General features: G+C 44.6%; 1 protein-coding gene across 3 annotated transcripts in view; it reads left to right on the top strand.

Moving 5' to 3' along the window:
* RBBP8NL (RBBP8 N-terminal like) overlaps nt 1-19,055 on the top strand; it is a 56,702-nt gene extending 37,647 nt beyond the window's left edge. For 2 of the 3 annotated variants that reach the window (XM_058177102.1, XM_058177101.1), the window contains 6 exons: nt 2,260-2,423; nt 3,940-4,717; nt 6,742-6,853; nt 9,951-10,012; nt 11,945-12,071; nt 18,760-19,055. In XM_058177102.1, coding sequence (XP_058033085.1) covers nt 2,260-2,423; nt 3,940-4,717; nt 6,742-6,853; nt 9,951-10,012; nt 11,945-12,071; nt 18,760-18,887 — 1,371 coding nt within the window. In that variant the 3' untranslated portion in view covers nt 18,888-19,055. Of the gene's footprint in view, nt 1-2,259; nt 2,424-3,939; nt 4,718-6,741; nt 6,854-9,950; nt 10,013-11,944; nt 12,072-15,156; nt 15,607-18,759 lie in introns of those variants that run through there. The other variant, XM_058177103.1, reaches the window with a different exon arrangement.
* Nucleotides 19,056-20,034: the final 979 nt, after the last annotated feature.

Below are 20,034 nucleotides of genomic sequence, written 5' to 3'. Positions count from 1 at the left end.
AAGTGAGAGAAGATATCAGGTCACAGCTTCTCTGTAAAAAAATTTCACTATCTGCCCAAATTATTAACCCTATGTTTAATAAGCAATTGTGTTTAATGTCCCTATGTTATACAAGCTGGAGAATTTGGCTTGAGATGTTCCAGGGTTATTCTTTCAATTGCAGCCTTCAAAGGGATCTATTTATAATCTATGTTTGTATTGAGCAGGTCTCCTGGGACTTTTCCAATTTAATGGCTCTGTTCTTCTGAGTTACTTAATTGGATCACTTGGGAGAGAACATATTGCAGGAACAGCAAAATTGGGTTAATTAACTAACCTAGTCAACCACTGTAGTTCCAGAGGGTTATTTTTAACCCAAAGTGGACTCAGGCAAATCCAACGGTTACACTCGGCCCAAAAGGGAGACCTGCCAACCACCTGACCCATTTTGCATTCTCAGCTTCTCAGCCTCTTTTTCTTGAAGAGGTGTGGGGCTATGAAAAATTAACCCTTGCCATTCCGAAACTCATCACCATGGGCTGGTACCACAGAACACAGCGTTCTGATTGGCTGCAGCGTCTACACACACTTGGAAAGAGGGAAATGATTATCTATCTAGTTATATATCTAGTTATCTAGCTATCATCCACCTACCTCATCTAACTTCTATATATCTTTATCCAGCCATTCATCTATATCTATCATCTATTTATCTATCTATTTAGCTCTATCCATCTATTTTAATAATGTATATACCTGCCTGCCTGCCTGCCTGCCAGTATGCCTATTATTATCTGTTTATCTATCTACTATATCTATCTATCTATCTATCTATCTATCTATCTATCTATCTATCTCTATCCATCCATCTATCTCCATCCATCCTATCCATCTCTGTCTCTGTCTGTCTGTCTGTCTATCATTATCCATCTATCTCCATCCATCCATATCCTATTCATCTCTCTCTGTGTGTCTATCTATCTATTATCTGTCTGTCTGTCTGTCATCAATCTCTACCCATCTATCCATCCAGCTATCTCCTATCCATCTGTTTGTGGGTCTGTGTATCTATCGATCGATCTATCCACCCATCATCTATCTATCTATGTATCTATCTATGTATCTATCTATCTATTGATCTATTTATCTATCTATCATCTATCCAGGGGTGAAATCCTCCCGATTCAGATCAGCTCGCACAATCCGGTAGCGATGGCAGCTGCTAGTTCAGAGAACCGGTAGCAAAAATCCCTGGCCCCGTCCCCCCTGGTGGTGAGCCGCACCATCAGCAGAGGGTTTTTTTTTTACTTTTAAAAGCCAGTTTTTCTTCAGCCGAAACATGCCTTTAAAAGTTAAAAAAAAAGCCTTTGAGGATCCCGCCCCTCAGCTGAGATTGGCAGAGCCTTTAAACTTTAAAAAAAAAATTTAAAGTCTCCTCTGGCAATCTCACCTGAGTTCCTCATCAACAGAACCTTATTTGTACTCTTACTTGTAGAAAACATGTTTTCTACAAACAAGAGTAGAGATTCTAAGGCACTTACCTGATTACTGATGAACGCATGGCTCTTTCTCCAGCCCGAAAGCCCCAGTTTCACTTTCAGCCAGATAGAATCAATTGCTTAGCTAATCTATTTCCTCAGTGATCAACTAATGCTGGCTGGCGTTGCTGGCTGAGGAACTCTGGGATTTGAAGTCCACAATAAAATAAAATAAAATAATAAAATAAAATAAAATTTTTGTGCAGCTTTCTGAGATTTGGTGTGTTTCTGTAGTGTTTCACTCTACATAAACACACAAAATTTCAGAAAGCTGTATGTGGCATTTTGTGAGTGTGTGTGTGTGTGTCAGTTGTGTTGTGTTGTGTGTGTGCAAAGTGTGAAAGTTGGTTTTTGAGCTTTTTGTGGCTGTGTGAAGTGTGAAGTATAGCTGCTTTTACATTGTGTGTGAGTCAGTTGTGTTGTGTTGTGTGTGTGTAAAGTGTGAAAGTTGGTTTTTGGTACCTCTTGTTTTTTATACTTTGTTATTTTTATTATTTATTGTTATTGGCCACGCCCACCCAGTCATCTGACCACCAAGCCACGCCCACCAATTAAGCCACGCTCACAGAACCGGTAGGGAAAATTTTTAGATATCACCCCTGCATCTATCTATCTATCTATCACCAAGATCCCCATAGTTCAATCCAAAACTAGAGATATTATCTTCTGTCACCCCACTGAAGTCCCGAAATTTGAAGTTTTATTGTTCTCACCTATTTCTCTCATCATTCTCTGTTTTTAGAGCTCTCAGAAGACGATCAACCAATTGCAAGGAACCATTGAGCTGATGAGAACAGGATCCCGAGCCTCCTCGCAAGAAAGAGATTACCCAGAAAGTGGCTCCCCACCCCTTACAAGCAAAGCACCACCATCTCCTCATTGCGATCCAAGTCCCAGGTTTGAAGCGTAAGTTCAATTCCTCGGTGGTGCAGTGGTTAGAATGGCAGTACTGCAGGCTACTTCTGCTGCCTGCCAGCTGCCTGCAATTTGTCAGTTCAAATCTCACCAGGCTCAAGGTTGACTCAGCCTTCCATCCCTCCAAGGTCATAAAATGAGGACCCAGATTGCTGGGGGAAATAGGCTGACTCTATAAACCGCTTAGAAAGGGCTGTAAAGCACTATATAAGTCTAAGTCCTGTTGCTATTACAGGTAGGCCTCGACTTACAACCGCAACTGAGCTAAATTTCTAAATTTAGCTCAATTGCTAAAGGAGACATGTGTTAGGCGAGTTTTGCCCCATTGTATGACCATTTTTGTCACAGCCATTAAGTGAATCACTGCAGTTGTCAGTAACGTAGTTGCTAAACGAATCTGGCTTCCCCATTAACTTTGTTTGTCAGAAGTGTTCTGTCCTCCTTCGCCTCCGTCCGAGTGATGGCTTTTTTTATTTATTTATTTACATTTATATCCCACCCTTCTCCGAAGACTCAGGGCGGCTTACAGTGTATAAGGCAATAGTCTCATTCTATTCGTATATTTACAAAGTCAACTTATTGCCCCCCCAACAATCTGGGTCCTCATTTTACCTACCTTATAAAGGATGGAAGGCTGAGTGAACCTTGGGCCGGGCTTGAACCTGCAGTAATTGAAGGCTGCTGTGTTCTAATAACAGGCTTCTAACAGCCTGAGCTATCCCGGCCCATCAATTAGTGCCTATTAATTAGCCGGCACTATCAGCTCTGGCAGCAAAATAGCGAGCGTCTGCCAAGTGTCTATGTTATCTCCCTCAACGTCTATGAGTCACCCAGGAACAAACTTCAGCTCTTAGTTAATCAGTTGATTTGCCTGCTACAAAGAGACACAGCAGCTCTTGCTGCCTTTATATCCTATGGGGTGTGGCTCCATGACTCAGCACTTCCAGGCCTGCCCCACCCCTGCTTCTGTTGTTCCCTCCTCTCCTGCCTATGAAATCTAGGGTCCAACCAAGCCTGATTGCCGTCAGCTGGGTCTGAAGGCGTGGCCTGGGGGGGGGAAAGAGTCAGGGGACAGAGGCCTCATTCTCTCTTCCACCTGGCCTGCCTCTGGCTCCTGGAGCTGAGCCAGGGAAGCCGGTGCTCCCGAGGTAAGTCCTGACGGCCCTTCCCCCTCACTTTCCAAGTCACTTTCTGGCAGGAGGCCTGGCTCGGGGGGGCGCAGACACAACAAGAAGGTTGCAAAAGGTGATCACGTGACTCTGGAATATTGCAACCGTCATAAATACAAGTCAGTTGCCAAGTGCCCAAAGTTTAATGATGTGCCCATGGAGATGCTGCAATAGTTGTAAGTGTGAAAAACGGTTATAAGTCACTTTTTTCTGTGTCATCGTAACTTCAAACAGTCACTAATGAATGGTTGTAAGTCCTACCCCCCAATGGAAGAATTGCTTTCAACAATGAAATCTTGGCAGTTGGTTTTCCAAAGTGACTGTGTTGATTCTTTTAGATTTTTAAGATCCAACAAATCGGATTGCCGAGCCTCCCCCTCGTCCTGTGAGAACCTGAGGTTCGCCACCAAAAAGGAACAGCTCTACCTCTTCAACCAAAGTTTAGCCCTGCATCATCTTGGCCTCCGGAATAACTCAGCCAGCAAAGAGGGCGATTTCCCTCACCACCTGTTACTGGCGAAGGAAGTCGGCAGTCGAATGAAGCCCCCAGATGAGTGGGAAGACCAAGCGGCCATCTTGGAACTTCCTGGTGCTATGTTGTACATGAAGGACCGTCATTTGGAAAATGGGCTCCAGCTTCTTAGCAGCTCGGAGAAATTCCGTTGTTTGTTGATGCAGCAGGAAGGGAAAGGAAGAAGCGAGGAAAGTTCAGATCAGACCCCTTCGCTATCCCCAAGAGTCGGTAAAGAAGGGAAGAAGGAAAGACCCTGTCCAGAGGATTTGATGGATGAGACACTAGAGCAGCTGTTCCATGTCAACAGAGAAAACCCGGACCGAGGAGAGAAAGCCACATCTGTGCAGGACAATACCACGGAAGCCCCTCTGGATTTATCGGATTATGGAAGGGGAAGAGAAAGAGAAAGTGGCACCAATTGGCACCACCAGTCCTCAGTGAAACACGAAAGGCGAAGTCCAGGCGGAGATGAGAATGAGTACTCTGTTGTTCAGAAAACCTGTTTGTCCAGCTGGCTCAGTACAACTCAGAAACACCATTACGGGAACCAACAACTGGAACCATTCACGTCTGGAGCCAAGGAAAATATAGCAGTTTCTCCGGTAAGAAATATATTTTCCATCCACCGTATGTGTCTTTTCTTCGGTTATTTCTGCCCCAACAATTTAATTTAATTTAATTATTTAATTTAATTTAATTTAATTTAATTTAATTTAATTTAATTTATTACTTACTTACTTAGTTAGTTAGTTAGTTAGTTATTGAATTTATGTTGCCGCTTATTTGCTCATGGCGACTCAAGGCAGTTTACAGAATATAAAACCATATTTAAAGCAATAAAAACTAACAAAAAGAATCAAATAAATTAATATAGTACAATATAACAAAATCAACCCCCCACCTCCCGCCCCTGCATCAGCATCTGCAGATGACACGAGTCATTTAATGGGCTCCATCCCGCTATGGGTTCCCGAGGCCCGCTGGCAGAACCAGGTCTTCAGCGCCTTCCAAAAGAGTGTTAGTGGGGGCTGTTCTAATCTCTGGGGGAATGATGTTCCAGAAAGAGGGAGCCACCATGGAGAAGGCCCTTCTTCTGGGTCCCACCAGGTATATCTCCCTCAGAGATGGGACCCTGAGTATTTCCTCTGTATGTTCAGTTACTTCACACATACTGGTAGAGTCCTTGACTTGCAACCATTCATTTAGTAACCATTTGAAGTTACAACAATGAAAAAAATGACTTATGACCATTTTCACACATATGACCATTACAGTATCTCCATGGACACGTGATCAAAATTTTGGGTGCTTGGCAATTGACGTATTTATGACAGTTGCACTGTCCTGGGGTCATGTAATCTCTTTTTGTGACCTTCCCAGCTGGGCTTCTGATAAGCAAAGCCAATGGAGAGAGCCAGACTCACTTAAGAACTACATGATTCACTTAACAACTGCAATAATTTGCTTAACAACTGTGGCAAAAGGTCGTAAAATGGAGCACAACTCACTTAGTGACAGTGACTTTGGACTTAATTGTCGTCATAGGTCAAGGACTACCTGTACTTTGAGGCCACTTATAATTGCTCACAATTATAAAGGTAAAGGTAAAGGTTCCCCTCACACATATGTGCTAGTCGTTGCCGACTCTAGAGGCGGTGCTCATCTCCGTTTCAAAGCCGAAGAGCCAGCGCTGTCCAAAGATGTCTCCGTGGTCATGTGGCCGGCATGACTCAATGCCAAAGGCGCATGGAACGCTGTTACCTTCCCACCAAAGGTGGTCCCTATTTTTTCTTATTGCATTTTTACGTGCTTTCGAAACTGCTAGGTTGGCAGAGGCTGGGATAAGTAACGGGAGCTTACCCCGTTACATGGCAGCACTAGGGATTCGAACCGCCGAGCTGCCGACCTTTCGATCAACAAGCTCAACGTCCTAGCCCCTGAGCCACCTCGTCCCGCTCACAATTATACTTGCCTATTAATACCATTGGCCGAACTAACGTTTAGTGGATTTCCTGCTTTCTAGCAAATATAAATCATGCGGCACAGCTGATCATCAGCAATACCGGTTTGGACCAACTGGTAGCTTTTTTTTAAACTACCGGTTCATTGAACCATTAGATTTTATCAGTACCGGTTCACCCGAACCAATGTGAACCGGTAGGATTTCACCACTGCTTTGAGGATGCAACCCAGTCCATTGTGTTTGAAGTCTGCTAAGCCAAGGTCTATTAAATTGAGGACTTACTGTACAGACTAGTCAAAATTGGCCTGTGGTACAAATGCAGATGATAACTCTTCCACTCACCTGAATACGGTCATTAAAGAGAGAAGCAATCTAGAACTAAGGAGAAACTTCCTGTCAATGAGAACAATCAATCATTGGAATGACTTACCTCCAAAAGTTGTGGTGCTCCATACTGGAGGTTTTCATGAAGAGATTGGCCAGCCATCTGTCCGGAATGGTATAGGGTCTTCTGCTTCGGCAGGGGGTTGGACTAGAAGACCTCCAAGGTCCCTTCCAATCCTGTTATTCCATGTTCTGTCTTCTAAGTTAGTCATTGTGAATGTTACACGACTTTGTAAGGCTGTAAACTTTTCTTTCTCTTAAATTCTCTGACCTCTGCAGATATCTTTGCCACAAGAACCTGCCACATCCAAGACATCTTCACACGATTCTACTGCTGACCCAGAAGTCAAGATGCCTTTTCGAGTGGAGAATCAAGACCCTAAGCGGCCAGGTAAAAGACAACGTATTTTGAATTTTTGTGGGAGAGACTGGACAGCCATTTGACCGAAACAGTATAAGTCTCCTGCTTGTCTCCTCCTGACAAATTGTGCAAGGATTGGACTAGAACAGGGGTCTCCAACCTTGGTCCCTTTAAGACTTGTGGACTTCAACTCCCAGAGTTCCTCCGCCAGCTTTGCTGGCTGAGGGACTCTGGGAGTTGAAGTCCACAAGTCTTAAAGGGACCAAGGTTGGAGACCCCTGGACTAGAAGACTCCAAGGTCCCAATTCTGTTATTCACTATTATATACCCTGTTTTCCCTAAAATAAGATAATAAGCCCAATCGGGCTTTTGAGCGTGTGCCCTAAAATAAACCCCCTCCCCCCCGAAAATAAGGCCTCCCCAAAAATATTTAAGCCGGTCCCCACCATTTCCTCTGGTTAGGGTTAGGGAAACAGAGCTGGAAATCAGGTAAGATGGCAAGACGAACCCCATCTTGCTCCACACTCCCCAAAGTAATAAGACATCCCCCAAAATAAGGCCAAGCACTTATTTTGGGATTCAAAAAAATATAAGACAGGGTCTTATTTTCAGGAAAATATAGTATATGCCTTGTTTAGCAATAGTAATGCTGGTTTCAACTGTGGTCATAATTCAAGGATTACTTTCCAGTTACTCAAGGGTCCTTGAGTGGCTCAGACTGGTAAAACAGTCTGTTATTAACAGCAGCTGCTTACAATTACTGCAGGTTCAAGTCCCACCAGGCCCAAGGTTGACTCAGCCTTCCATCCTTTATAAGGTAGGTAAAATGAGGACCCAGATTGTTGGGGGCAATTAAGTTGACTTTGTATATAATATACAAAAGGATGAAGACTATTGCTTGACATAGTGTAAGCCGCCCTGAGTCTTCGGAGAAGGGCGGGATATAAATGTAAATAAAAAAAATAAAAAAAATATATACATTAGATACAGAGGTGGGATTCACTTACCTTCCTGACAGATTTGCAGTAGTCACGCATTACATCCGGGCGGATGAGCAAAGCCTCCTGCAGTCGTCGCTACTGGTTCGTGCGATTCGAACAGAACCGGCTGAATCCCACCACTGATTAGATATCAATTATCCAAATTTGAAATAGTATGATTAACAACTTGTTCTAGAACAGGGGTGTCAAACTCAAGGCCTGCAGGCTGCATCTGGCCCACAGGGTGCTTAGATCTGGCCCACAGGGCCAGCCTGGAAACAGCAAAGGCCAGTGAAAACAAAGAGCTAGCAAAACAAAGTAAAAACATAATAAAAGGAGAAATGTGTCCCCTTTTGCATTTGAGCATGCAGAGGGAAGGAAAAAGAAGAAAAGGAAGGAAGGAAGGAAGGAAGGAAGGAAGGAAGGAAGGAAGGAAGGAAGGAAGGAAGGAAGGAAGGAAGGAAGGAAGGAAGGAAGGAGATTATAATGAGAGTGAGGGAGGGTCTCAGGGAAATCCTGCCTTAGCACTTGGCCACCACAGGTGCCCGCAACAAAAATGAAGTCAAGCCAGCTATGTCCGCCATGGCCACACCCTCCCCTGGCCCTCCGAGGTCAAACACAACCCTGATGCAGCCCTCAAATAAATCGAGTTTGACACCCGTATTCTAGAACAATAATCTCAATGCATGTTGAGGTTCTAGAAGGGTAAGATATGTTACCAAGTCTTGAGCAAGAGACATTTTTTGATGACGGACAAATTGCTAGAATTTGAAACTTGAGATCCGTCCTGCAATCATATGTAGCTTCCAAAGAGCCCTTGTCCTATTCCCAGGAAATGTTTAAAGTTGCTCAACCAGTAATTTCATTTCTCTTACAATGGAAGGCTTACATCCAGGATTACGTGCACCATAAATCTTGTTGAACAAACAACACTTCGGAGTTTAAGTAAACGTGGAGTCTATTAGACAGTTGGCCTTTTGTGCTCTGCTGAAATCTGGGGAACTTTGAGCCTTTCATCAAGAGCGAGAAGAAATTTTTGGCACGTGTCCAAATTTATACGGTCCTGAATGATCCCCACCCTATCAAATCTTGAGTCCAGGATCAACATTTTGATTTGAAATAGCTCTCCAGAGTCTAGAGCTTAAGCCTTGCCTTCCTCAGTACCAAAAACAACCAATGGAATAGCTCACCTTCAGAAGTTGTGAGCGCTCCATCATGGAGGCTTTTAAAAAGAGACTGGACAACCAGGTATAGGGTATAGGGCAGTGATGGCAAACCATCACTGGTATAGGGCAGTGAGGGCAAACCTTTACGGCACCGTGCCCAAACCGAAATGCGTGGGTATGTGTGTTCATGTGCGTGCGCTAGAGCGCCGGAAACCCGAAGACCAGTTGGCCAGTGCGCATGCATGTGCCGGCCAGCTTATCTTCGGGTTTCCAGCGCTCGCATGCTCGCTGGCCAGCTGATCTTCATACACACCGGAGCACCGTAAACCCAAACACCAGCTGACCAGTGCGCGCATGCCTGTTTTTTGGGCATTTTTGGCTGTTTTGGGGGTTATTTTCAGGCCTTTATTCGGCTGTTTTTCTTCCATTTTTCAGGCCAAAAAAGGCCTGAAGATGGCCTGAAATGGCCCAAAAAACAGCTGGAAAAAGGCCCAAAAATGGTTGGAAAACAGCCTGTTTTTTGGCCGTTTCTCAGGCTGTTTTTCCAGAGCTCCGGTGCCCGGGAGAACCATCTGGCCAGTGCGCATGTCCGCAGAGAGGGCTCTGTGTGCCACCTCTGGCCTGAGTGCCATAAGTTCACCATCACAGGTATAGGGTCTCTTGTTTGAGCAAGGGGTTGGACTAGAAGACCTCTGAGGTTCCTTCCCATTCTATGTTCTGTGTTCTAAAACTGGAACATGGGACCTTATCCAAATAAAGCAGAACTGAACAATGGACTCACAAACACTTGTACAATACTGTATGAATTACCTCAGATCCTCGTAATTAGAAAGCCACGTCGTCTCTGTTTTCTGAGTCTTTAAGGGGGAAAAACTCTTTCCTATCTTACGTACTTTTCTTTAATCAAAAAAGCGAGGAAAAAATTGTGTTTCTAGGCCTTATGATAAAAGTTGATCTCCTATATGCCTTTATTTCTTCTAGATAACAGCGATTCTGACTCACTAACCGATGGCTCGGATGGGACAGTCGTATCTGAGAGTGAGGTCCGTTTCCATGTTTTGAAGGGGTCGAAGTAATCCTATCTTTTAATGATGGGCTATGCAATTTTATTTATTTATTTTTATTTTTATTTGAATTGATATCCCGCCCTTCTCCGAAGACTCAGGGCGGCTTACATTGTGTTAAGCAATAGTCTCATCCATTTGTATATTATATACAAAGTCAACTTTTATTGCCCCCAACAATCTGGGTCCTCATTTTACCTACCTTATAAAGGATGGAAGGCTGAGTCAACCTTGGGCCTAGTGGGACTTGAACTTGCAGTAATTGCAAGCAGCTGTGTTAATAACAGACTGCATTAGCCTGTTGAGCCACCAGAGGCAATCATTGAACGAGATTGGGAAATTGGGTCTCCTGGATTTTGCTGACCTACAATTCCAAACAACCTTTCCTATTGGCATTGTGGGTGGCTGAGAAGAGGACAGGTAGTCCTTGACTTACAATCATTCATTTAGTGACCACTTGAAGTTACAATAGCCCTCCCAAAGGTGCTTTTTTAAGAGGCAACTGGACTTCCTGGTTTTTCTTTGAAGACGTTTTGCTTCTCATCCAAGAAGCTTCTTCAGCTTCTTCGATGAGCTGAGGAAGCTTCTTGGATGAGAAGCGAAACGTCCTCAAAGAAAAACCAGAAACTCCAGTTGCCTCTTGAAAAAGCCCCGTTGGGATAATCATGACCTGGATGACTGAGAATCTCCATAAACACTTACAATAGCACTATAAAAAATAACTTATGATTGCTTTTCACATTCATGACCAATGCAACATCCCCACGGTCATGCCATCAAAATTCAGATGCTTGGCAACTGGCATGTACTTATGACGGTTGTGTTGCCCCCAGAGTCCTGTCACCCTCTTTTGCGACCTTCTGACAAGCAAAGTCAATGGGGAAGCCACATTCACTTAACAGCTGTCTTACTAACTTAACATCTCCAATGAGTTGCTTAATAACTGTGGCAAGAAAGGTCATAAAATGGGGCATAAGTCCTTTAACAACTGTGCTACTTAGCAATGGACCTTTTGGTCTTACATCAAGGACTATCTGTACCGTAGATCTTCAGCTCCCTCACTAGAGGACTGAGAATTTTGTAATTGCTTCCCGTCTCATTAGGTTTATTATTTAAGCGGGAATCTCCAAATTTGGCAATTTTTGTGGGCTTCAACCAGGAGTGGGCTTCAAAAATTTTAGCAAGTGGTTCTCTACCTGGTTGCAGGGTGGGTGTGGCCATGGTAGGCATGGCCTAGTTGTCCCCCTGCACCACGGCGGGGGGGAGGTGTTTTTTCCCTCCCCAGGCTCCAGAGGCTTTCTCCTAGCCCCTGGGAGAGTGAAAACAGCCTCCCCAGGCTCCGGAGGCCTCTGGAGGCCCAAAACAGGCCCGTTTCCAGCCTTCCTGAACTTCCGGTAGGCCTGTTTTTCGCCCTCCTGGAGCCTCCGTGTGTGCCCTGCACTTACCTGCATCCAGAACGGGCCATGTGGGGACTCCTGGGAGGGGAGGGGCGGGAGGTGTGGGGCCAGCCAGGAGTGGGATTTGGGGGTTCTCCGAACTGCACAGAATCTTAGCTAGAGGTTCTCCGAACTGCACAGAATCTTAGCTAGAGGTTCTCGCGAACCCCTATGAACCCCCAGCAGCCCACCCCTGGCTTCAACTCGTGTTGGCTGGGAATTGATGTCCATAAATCTGCATTAAGTGATACCGGATTTAACCCACAATAAGAACCTGTCTTATGGTTGCATTTAACAGCAAATCTACATGTACGATCATGGGAATATAACCAGACCTGCCTTGTCTGGTTTAGAGTGTGAAAAACTGAGCAGTATTTTCAGTGTAAATGGAAAAGAGGATAGATCCCTTAAATTACATGACATTTTTCTTCATGCACCTTAAACCTGTCTGGATCAATTTCTCTAATTTATATAGATGGTTGATATTCGTGAAGAGAAAGCTCTCCCAGGAGGTTCGGTAAAAGAAAACTACTGCTATGCAACTGAGAAAATTCAGAATTTGCAGAAGAAACGGAAAAGGGGACGTGATTCGTCAATAAAAGGTTTGAAATTCTTCCTTTCCAACTAGTTCAGAATTTGCACCCCAAAATGACCTGTATTGCCCTGGTTTGCACATAGGAGAATCCATAATTATAATCAAGGATTAACATGCTGGTTTAGGAACTAGACCTTGTGTTCTAGCCTGCCGTAGGCATGACTGGGTGACATTGGGCCAATCACCAACAAACTAGGAATTCTAGTCCCGCCTTAGGCATGAAAGCTGGCTTGGTGACTTTGGGCCAATCACAAGGAGACTGGGAATTCTAGTCCCACCTTAGGCAGGAAAACTTTGGGTAAACTTTGGGCCAATCACAAGGAGACTGGGAATTCTAGTCCCGTCTTATGCATGAAAACTAACTGGATGACTTTGGGCCAATCAACAGGAGTCTGGGAATTCTAGTCCCACCTTAGGCAGGAAAACTTTGGGTGAACTTTGGGCCAATCACAAGGAGACTGGGAATTCTAGTCCCGCCTTAGGCATGAAAACTAAGTGGGTGACTTTGGGCCAATCAACGGGAGACTGGGAATTCTAGTCCCACTTTAGGCATGAAAGCTGGCTCGGTGACACCAGGAGACCATGAGTTCTATTTCCTCCTTGGCATGAAAGCCAACTGGATTACTCTGGGTCAGTCCCTCTCTCTCAGCCCAGTCTGCCTCATAAGGTTGTTGTTGTAGGGACAATAGGAGGAGGAAGGAATAGTAAGCGTGTTTGCTGCCTTGAGTTAATTATCAATTTCCTTGCAAAAGGGCAACCTTTTCGTCTCGCTCATTCTAGTAGATGTATGATTGCAATATCCATTCTTCTTCTCCTCCCGTCATTTGGTAGCTTTCAGGAATCCTGAAAACCTTGATCTTACTCAACCATTTCCCACTTCTCTTTTTAAACCTTCAAGCTTTTAGATTCCCCCCCTATTGTGTAGGATTAGATCTCTGCCAATGAACTTCCTCCATTTTAAAACTCCCTCCTTATTGTCAACTAGCTTGCAAATACAGGTAGTCCTCAATTTACAACCACAGCTGAGCCCAAAATGTTGGGTGCTGAGTGAGAAATTTGGTAAGCGAGTTTTGCCCCATTTTACGACGTTCCTCACCACGTTTGTTAAGTGAACCACTGCAGTTCTTAAGTTGCAAACTGAATCTGGCTTCCCCATTGACTTTGCTTGTCAGAAGGTCACAAAAGGGAATCACATGACTCCGGGACACTGCAATCGTCATAAATGTGAGTCAGTTGTCAAGCATCTGAATTCTGACCATAGGGATGCTGCAATGCTGTGAAAAAGATTCGTAAGTCACTTTTTTCAGTGCCGTTGTAACTCTGAATAATCACTAAACGAGTGTAACTCAAGGACTACCTGTAATCCTTCCATTTCCCCTCCCACCCCCCCACCATTCAGTCTAGAACTGAAGAAGCTTCTTGGATGAGAAGCGAAACGTCTTCCTCAAGGAAAAAAACATAGTCCAGTTGCCTTTTGAAAAAGCACCTTTGAGAGTACCACACATTCTTTCAACCAAAAGTTCCCAAGCTCAGACTGTGGCAACTACAGTCAAAAAGCATTGAATTAATAGCAGTGGTGAAATCTAAACTGGTTTACTACCGGTTCGCTGGCTGTGCATGTGCGCTGCATGCATGCATGCGCGGTGCTCACCACGCACCAAATGCAAGCTGCGCATGTGCGTAGTGCACGCCAAAAGGAGGCATGGATAAGGGGCGTGCATAAGAGCACCAGCGTGCCTACCGTTCCTGTCCTAATGTTCCCTTTGATTGTATCCAATTCATATGGTTATTTCATGCTTATACTTATATATACTGTTGTGTTTGACAAATAAATAAATAAATAAAAATAAAAAGGCATGGGGTAAGTAGAACAGTGCCGGGTGTGTTTGTGTGTGATCAGCTGTGGCATGAGATCTTTTTTTTTTACTTTTAAAAGCATTTTTTTACAACCTATTCAGCCGAATAGGTTGTAAAAAATGCTTTTAAAAGTAAAAAAAAAGGCTCTGACAATCGCGCAGCTCAGCTGTGATCGTCAGAGACTTTTTTTACCTTTTAAAAGCATTTTTTTAAAAGAAGCGGCAAGCGGGCAAGTGGGCAACCAGGCGGTCAAGTGGGCAGGGGCGGGGGGGTGGGGGTGGGCAGGGATTTTTGCTACGGTTCTCCGAATCACCCACCGCCATCGCTACCGGATCAGCCGATCCGGTCCAAAACGGGAACATTTCACCCCTGATTAATAAGTGTGAATAATAGTCATCTCAATTTTTTCAGTGGTGTTGTGACTTCAAACAGTCACTAAATGAACTGTTGTAAGTCGAGGACTATGGTACCTGTACAGGTTTCCATGCCTTTTATTTTTAGGCTCTTTTCTAACAGTGTCCTCTGGACTCTGACAAATTACTGATAGTTTTGGTTCAAGAAGAAAACTGCCGTTGCAGCCTTTTTTGTTTTTCCCTTCCATCCTGGATTCCATGCTGCATAAATATTGAACCAAGTTATACAATTGTCCTGCGAGGAGCAGGGACTCCAATGTTTTAGCAGGGCGGGCTTTTCTCTAAATGGGGATCCGATCCAACCCTCCCCTCCAGTTTGGAGAGAGAGAGGAAGGGGGAAACTTCAGCTTGAGTAAGTGTGGTACGTACACAGTCCAAGCTTGTTGGTTTAGCCTTTTCTAAAAGAACCTTGATTGACAAAACACACCCAGGTTTCCTGAAGGAATTATTGACTTTGCAAAAAGAAAAAAAAACTGTATTTTCACACAAATGGTATTTATTTTTCAAATGAGGGCCTACAGAAGTGGTAAGCTGCTAACAATGGGCTATGTTGTACAGGTATTTCCTACAGGTGTGACTAAGCAGGACATTGATAAGGCTGGCCCTCAAAACCTTCTGGCCTGCTAACAATTTAAACACTCCCCTTTACTCTGTTTGCGCAGTCAGGAAAATAGAAGAGAGCAGAGTTGACCAAGTCATAGATATGGTGGTCGTCAGGGTTTAAAAACGGGGCATGTTTGACAAGCTGCCACCGGGCCTTTCCGACAAGCTCTGACGAATCTGGATAGAAAATATTGATAGTTGTTTTTTTTTCTTGTTTAGCCCTGACAAAACTCGGGCTGTGAAAATGTTAAACAGGCAGCAGAGAAGAAGAAAATGGAGCAAGCCATCGGACCTGCTGAACATATAGAAGAGAATATTTGGCAGCTCAGGGTTGAACTGTGGGGTCATCGGTGTTCATCGGGGGTTTTCTTGCAGACGTTTCGTTACCAAAATAGCTAACGTCATCAGTGATAGAAGGGAGTAGGGTTTTGCTCTAAGTTAATACTAGACCAGGGGTCAGCAACCTGCGGCTCCGGAGCCGCATGTGGCTCTTTGGGACCTCTGCTGTGGCTCCCTGTCAGGTGATCCCACCATTGGCTGGCTCCCCCCTCGCCCTCCTCCCCCAATCACTCCTTGCCTGGCCTGAGAAGGTAAGGGCGACAGTGATGGATGGAGAAGCGGCCAGAGCAGAGACAGAGAGATACAGAGAGAGGGAGAGGGAGAGAGAGAGAGAGACATAGAGAGAAACAGAGAGAGGGAGAGGGAGGGAAGGAGGGGGAGAAAGAGCTATGTCAAAAGGATTTTGTGGTTCGCGGTGTTTTTTAACAACTGGTTCTCTGCCTTAATGACCGGCTGGGTAGGCGTGGCTTGGGGGGGTGTCATGTGACTGGTGGAAGTGAGTGACATTGAGTTGGCCACGCCCACCCAGGTTTTGTGACTCCCAGTGTTTTCTTTTCTGTGGGAAACAGGTCCAAATGGCTCTTTGAGTATTTAAGGTTGCAGACCCCTGTACTAGACCAACTAGATCAAAATGTAAATAATACCCCAATCAAGGAACTTCATAGACAAGCAGGCTATCAGTAAATAACAGCCTAATCAAGGAACCACCAAGGACACTCCCCATAACATTGATGGGGCAAAATACTGTATATAAACAGAACAAACATCATCCCCACCCCCCACTAGCACTGATGAGATTACCTAGTTGGGTAATGAAACGTCTGCAAGTAAACAACCAAGCTCAGAGAGTAACAAGGTTTGGACTGCTGAATGTTGTCGGTGGGCTATTATTTGTAGCTCTCTCTCTCTCTCATTTTTTTAAGTAGATTCAAAAAAAGAGAACGTACTATGGCACCAATAGGCTTTTCCTGCCTATTGGGGGAAGTAGAGTTGAGGGTTACCTGAAACCACCCCTGTAAAAGAATGATCAGCTATAGTCCATGCCATCTACAGATGTCCTCCATATCACCATCTGTTGTGTCTCGCCCGCTTTCACCTCAGCCGGGGTCTTCTTATCTGCTTCCGAACGCTGAGGAATGTCCTAGTATGCCTCCCGGCCCCAGCCCTGGCTCCATGCCCAGACAGGCTGAGGAGGAAGAAATACCTTCAGCCCACAGCTCTGGCTCCATGCCCAGGCAAATGGAGCAACTAGACCCCTCCCCCTCCCCCACAGCATGTGAGCCTGAGGAAGGTCAATTGCCAACAGCTGCCGACTGGAGTGACCCTCGCGTCAGAAGACTTGATAGGCGGAGGCGACAGAAGGAAGGGAGGGGCAGGCCTGGATAAGTGCTGAGTCATGGAGCCACACCCCATGGCCTATATAAAGGATCTGCTTTCTGGCATTCTCTGAGTCAGGCAAAGTCTAACATATCTTGCTGAAGTCACTTTCTGGTCTCCTGCCTTCTCTGAGGACTTTGCTAGGACTTTGGGTAGAGCTGCAGAGGCACACCTGATTCGGATTTCCCTGACCCGGCCGTCAGCGGAGGAGTGGGACACGATACCATCCTGCTTCTTTCAGCTCTTGAAAGACCTTCTTTATAAGTGGAATAAAGAAAAAAAATGAAGTGCCAGAGAAAAAAAAACAGAAAAAGGAAGATGGCAGAAAGAGGGGAACAAGAACTGCAGGAAAAATGGGTAGCCCTGCCCACTTTCTCTAGCCATATCTGTTCACTTGCAACCTGCGATTCACTTAAGTACCAATGCAACAAATATTTTTTTTTAAAAAAAACAGTTCGATTGGGAAGAGGGGGAAAAAATCATGGCCATGCCAACCCCCGGCAAATGTGAATTTATTGAAACCTCGTATTCTACCAAAGGAGCAATTAACAAGCATATTACTTGGGGTCTGCAACCTTAAATACTCAAAGAGCCATTTGGCCCTTTTTCCCAGAGAAAAGAAAACACCGGGAGTCACAAAACCTGGGTGGGCGTGGCCAACTCGATGTCACTCACTTCCACCAGTCACATGATCCCCTAGCTATGCCAGCTGGTCATTAGGGCAGAGAACCAGTTGTTAAAAAACACCGGGAAACACAAAATCCTTTTGACATCGCTCTCTCTCCCCAACCTCCCTCTCTCCCCCCGTCTTTCCCTCTCTCTCTGTGTCTCTCTATGTCTCTCTCTCTCCCCCTCTCTCTGTATCTCTCTGTCTCTGCCCTGACCGCTTCTTCATGCCCCGCCACTGCCTTTACCTTCTCAGGCCAGGCGAGGAATGACTGGGAGGGGAGGACAAGGGGCGGGGCCAGCCAGTAGTGGGATCACCTGACAGGAAGCCACAGCAGAGGGCCCAAAGAGCCGCATGTGGCTCCGGAGCCGCAGGTTGCTGACCCCTGATCTAGACCCAGCATATGAATACCTAAGAAAGTAGCCCATTTGAATGATCAATCAACAAGAGGACCAATCAGCTGCTCAAAGTTTAAATATAGCTCCAAACGAACAACCAATCAAATGACTAACTGACCACACAAGACATTTATAAGCTAAAGAGGAATAGGACGAGAAAATCCTGCTGATAATGTTACTTAGACTGGTAATGAAACGTTCAGAAATGAAAACGAAACAAGTCTGGGGAGCAAACCACTGCCAAAATCTAAAATTATTTACTATTATTTTAAAATTTCATTAAAAAATAAAATACCAGCTCTGGTCATGTGGGTGCCTTGATTTATGACTGTTAACAACTTACGACTGGATTTCTGGTCCCAACTATGTCTGTAAGTAGGGGATTACAGTAGTGGCCAAAATTGTGGAAACCTTTTGGGAAAAGTATATTTTCTAAAACTAGCTAATAACACTACATTTTTTTTTAGTAGTACCATAAAATAATATATAAATGGAAAGATAATTTAATCAAGAATGTAATACAATAACTTTTATGAAGGACTTGATATTAGAATAGCAGTTACAGTATAAAGAAGAAAAGTGAAACACGTAGAAAAAAACGAGAGATACAAAAATTATCACCATATCAGTTCATACCTGAGTATAAATTATGGCCTTACAACGTCTTCCCATGGAGGGAACCAAGTCTTTTAGTTCTCCAGCTGTTATAATGTGAAACCAAGATTGAGTGATTGCTTCTAGTAACTGGGTTTTATTGCTGGGTCTCTTCTGACTAACAAGTTTCTTTAGTCGGCTCCATAAATTTTCAATTAGATTAAGGTCTGGGCTATTCCCAGGACATTCCAGCAGTGGAATAGGATTATCTTGAAACTTCAAAAAAAAAAAAAAAGTGGTGTTATTAGCCATCAAACCTCAAAAATACACTTTCCCCAAAAGGTTTCCACAATTTTGGCCACTACTGTATGTATATTGGTAATTTTCAGGGAGAAAATTACTATGCACTCTGTCTAATGCTCCATCCGTTCTATTTCTTCTTCACAGCCTACAAGAAATCAGTTCAAGGAGGAGAGACTGATACGGCCATCCAGATCCTACCTGGCTCAAAAGACACGAAGGAAATGGCAAACCACAAAGCTGCTTTCAGACATGAGGCGCACCAGGAGACATAGCTTAAAAACATTCTCCCTTGGACCTGCTTGGTAGCCTAATGTTGTGACCGAGGCCCAAGTAGTGATTACTAAACACAATTCAGTCCTCAGCAAACTTATTTTATTAAAACAGCTGAGAATGAATTCATTCTGGTTATTAAGACTGGTTATTAAGAATTTTGATTTGGACGAAGCTGAGAATGAATTCATTCTCAGCTTCGTCCAAATCAAAATTCTTAATAACCAGTCCGTCGGCCTTATCACCAACCTTTGATGTCTTTGGCAACCTGCCAAACGCTTTTCTTGGCAAAGCCCCATGAAGTTCAGAAACAAGAGAGGCCGACTAGAAACAAATGTAGCAATGTTGCTTTCCTACAAAGAGCCCAAGAGCCGTTGCTGCTCTTTTAAGCCTTATGGGAGGGGCCAATCATCTTCTGGCCTTACTCCCAAGTCATCCATTTTTTCTTCAGCTGCTCTTCTGGCAGCTCTTCGCATGCATGCACTAGGAACAGGCTCCTCCTGTTCCTGTGCCTCTCTGCTATCCGCCTCTGGAGGCTCCGGAGTCCGCGCATCGCTCCCAGATGGCCCTGACCCATCTCTGCCTCTGACGCAGAGCCCTCATCTGGGCCTTCCCCTGACTCCAGGACTGGCCCATTGCCCTCCCCAGCCTCCTCACTATCCAACTCCACTGCCAGGTCTATAGGCTGCTGATGTACCACAAAAGCCTAAATTGCAGTTAAACAGACACAAAATAATTCTTGGTATTTTAGTTACTAAGGTTAAACAGCCTTCCTTCTGTGTTACACAGACTTACATAGGCAATTATCATGTATTACAACTGAAATTGTGAGAAATAGGACATACCGGATGGACCAGGCGTGTAAAAGAATTTAAGAATCACTTCCCTGATTATAGTGGGATTAAGAGTACAGGAAATTCTCGATTTACAGCCGCAGCTGAGCCCAAAATTTTGGTTGCTGGCGTATGTTAAGTGAGTTTTGCCCCCTTTCACAACCTTCCTTGCCACAGTTGTTAAGTGAACCACTGCAGTTGTTAAGTTGGTAATACGTTTGTTAAGTGAATCTGGCTTCCCAACTGACTTTGCTTGTCAGAAGGTTACAAAAGAAGTTCGGATGACACCCCACCCCCACCCCGGACCCTGAAACCG

This window comes from Ahaetulla prasina, chromosome 3 (genome assembly GCF_028640845.1).
Source record: "Ahaetulla prasina isolate Xishuangbanna chromosome 3, ASM2864084v1, whole genome shotgun sequence".
In the NCBI taxonomy this organism is placed as follows: Eukaryota; Metazoa; Chordata; class Lepidosauria; order Squamata; family Colubridae; genus Ahaetulla; species Ahaetulla prasina.
The sequence above is the reverse complement of the archived record's forward strand: the minus strand, read 5'-3'. Positions and strand labels throughout refer to the sequence as shown.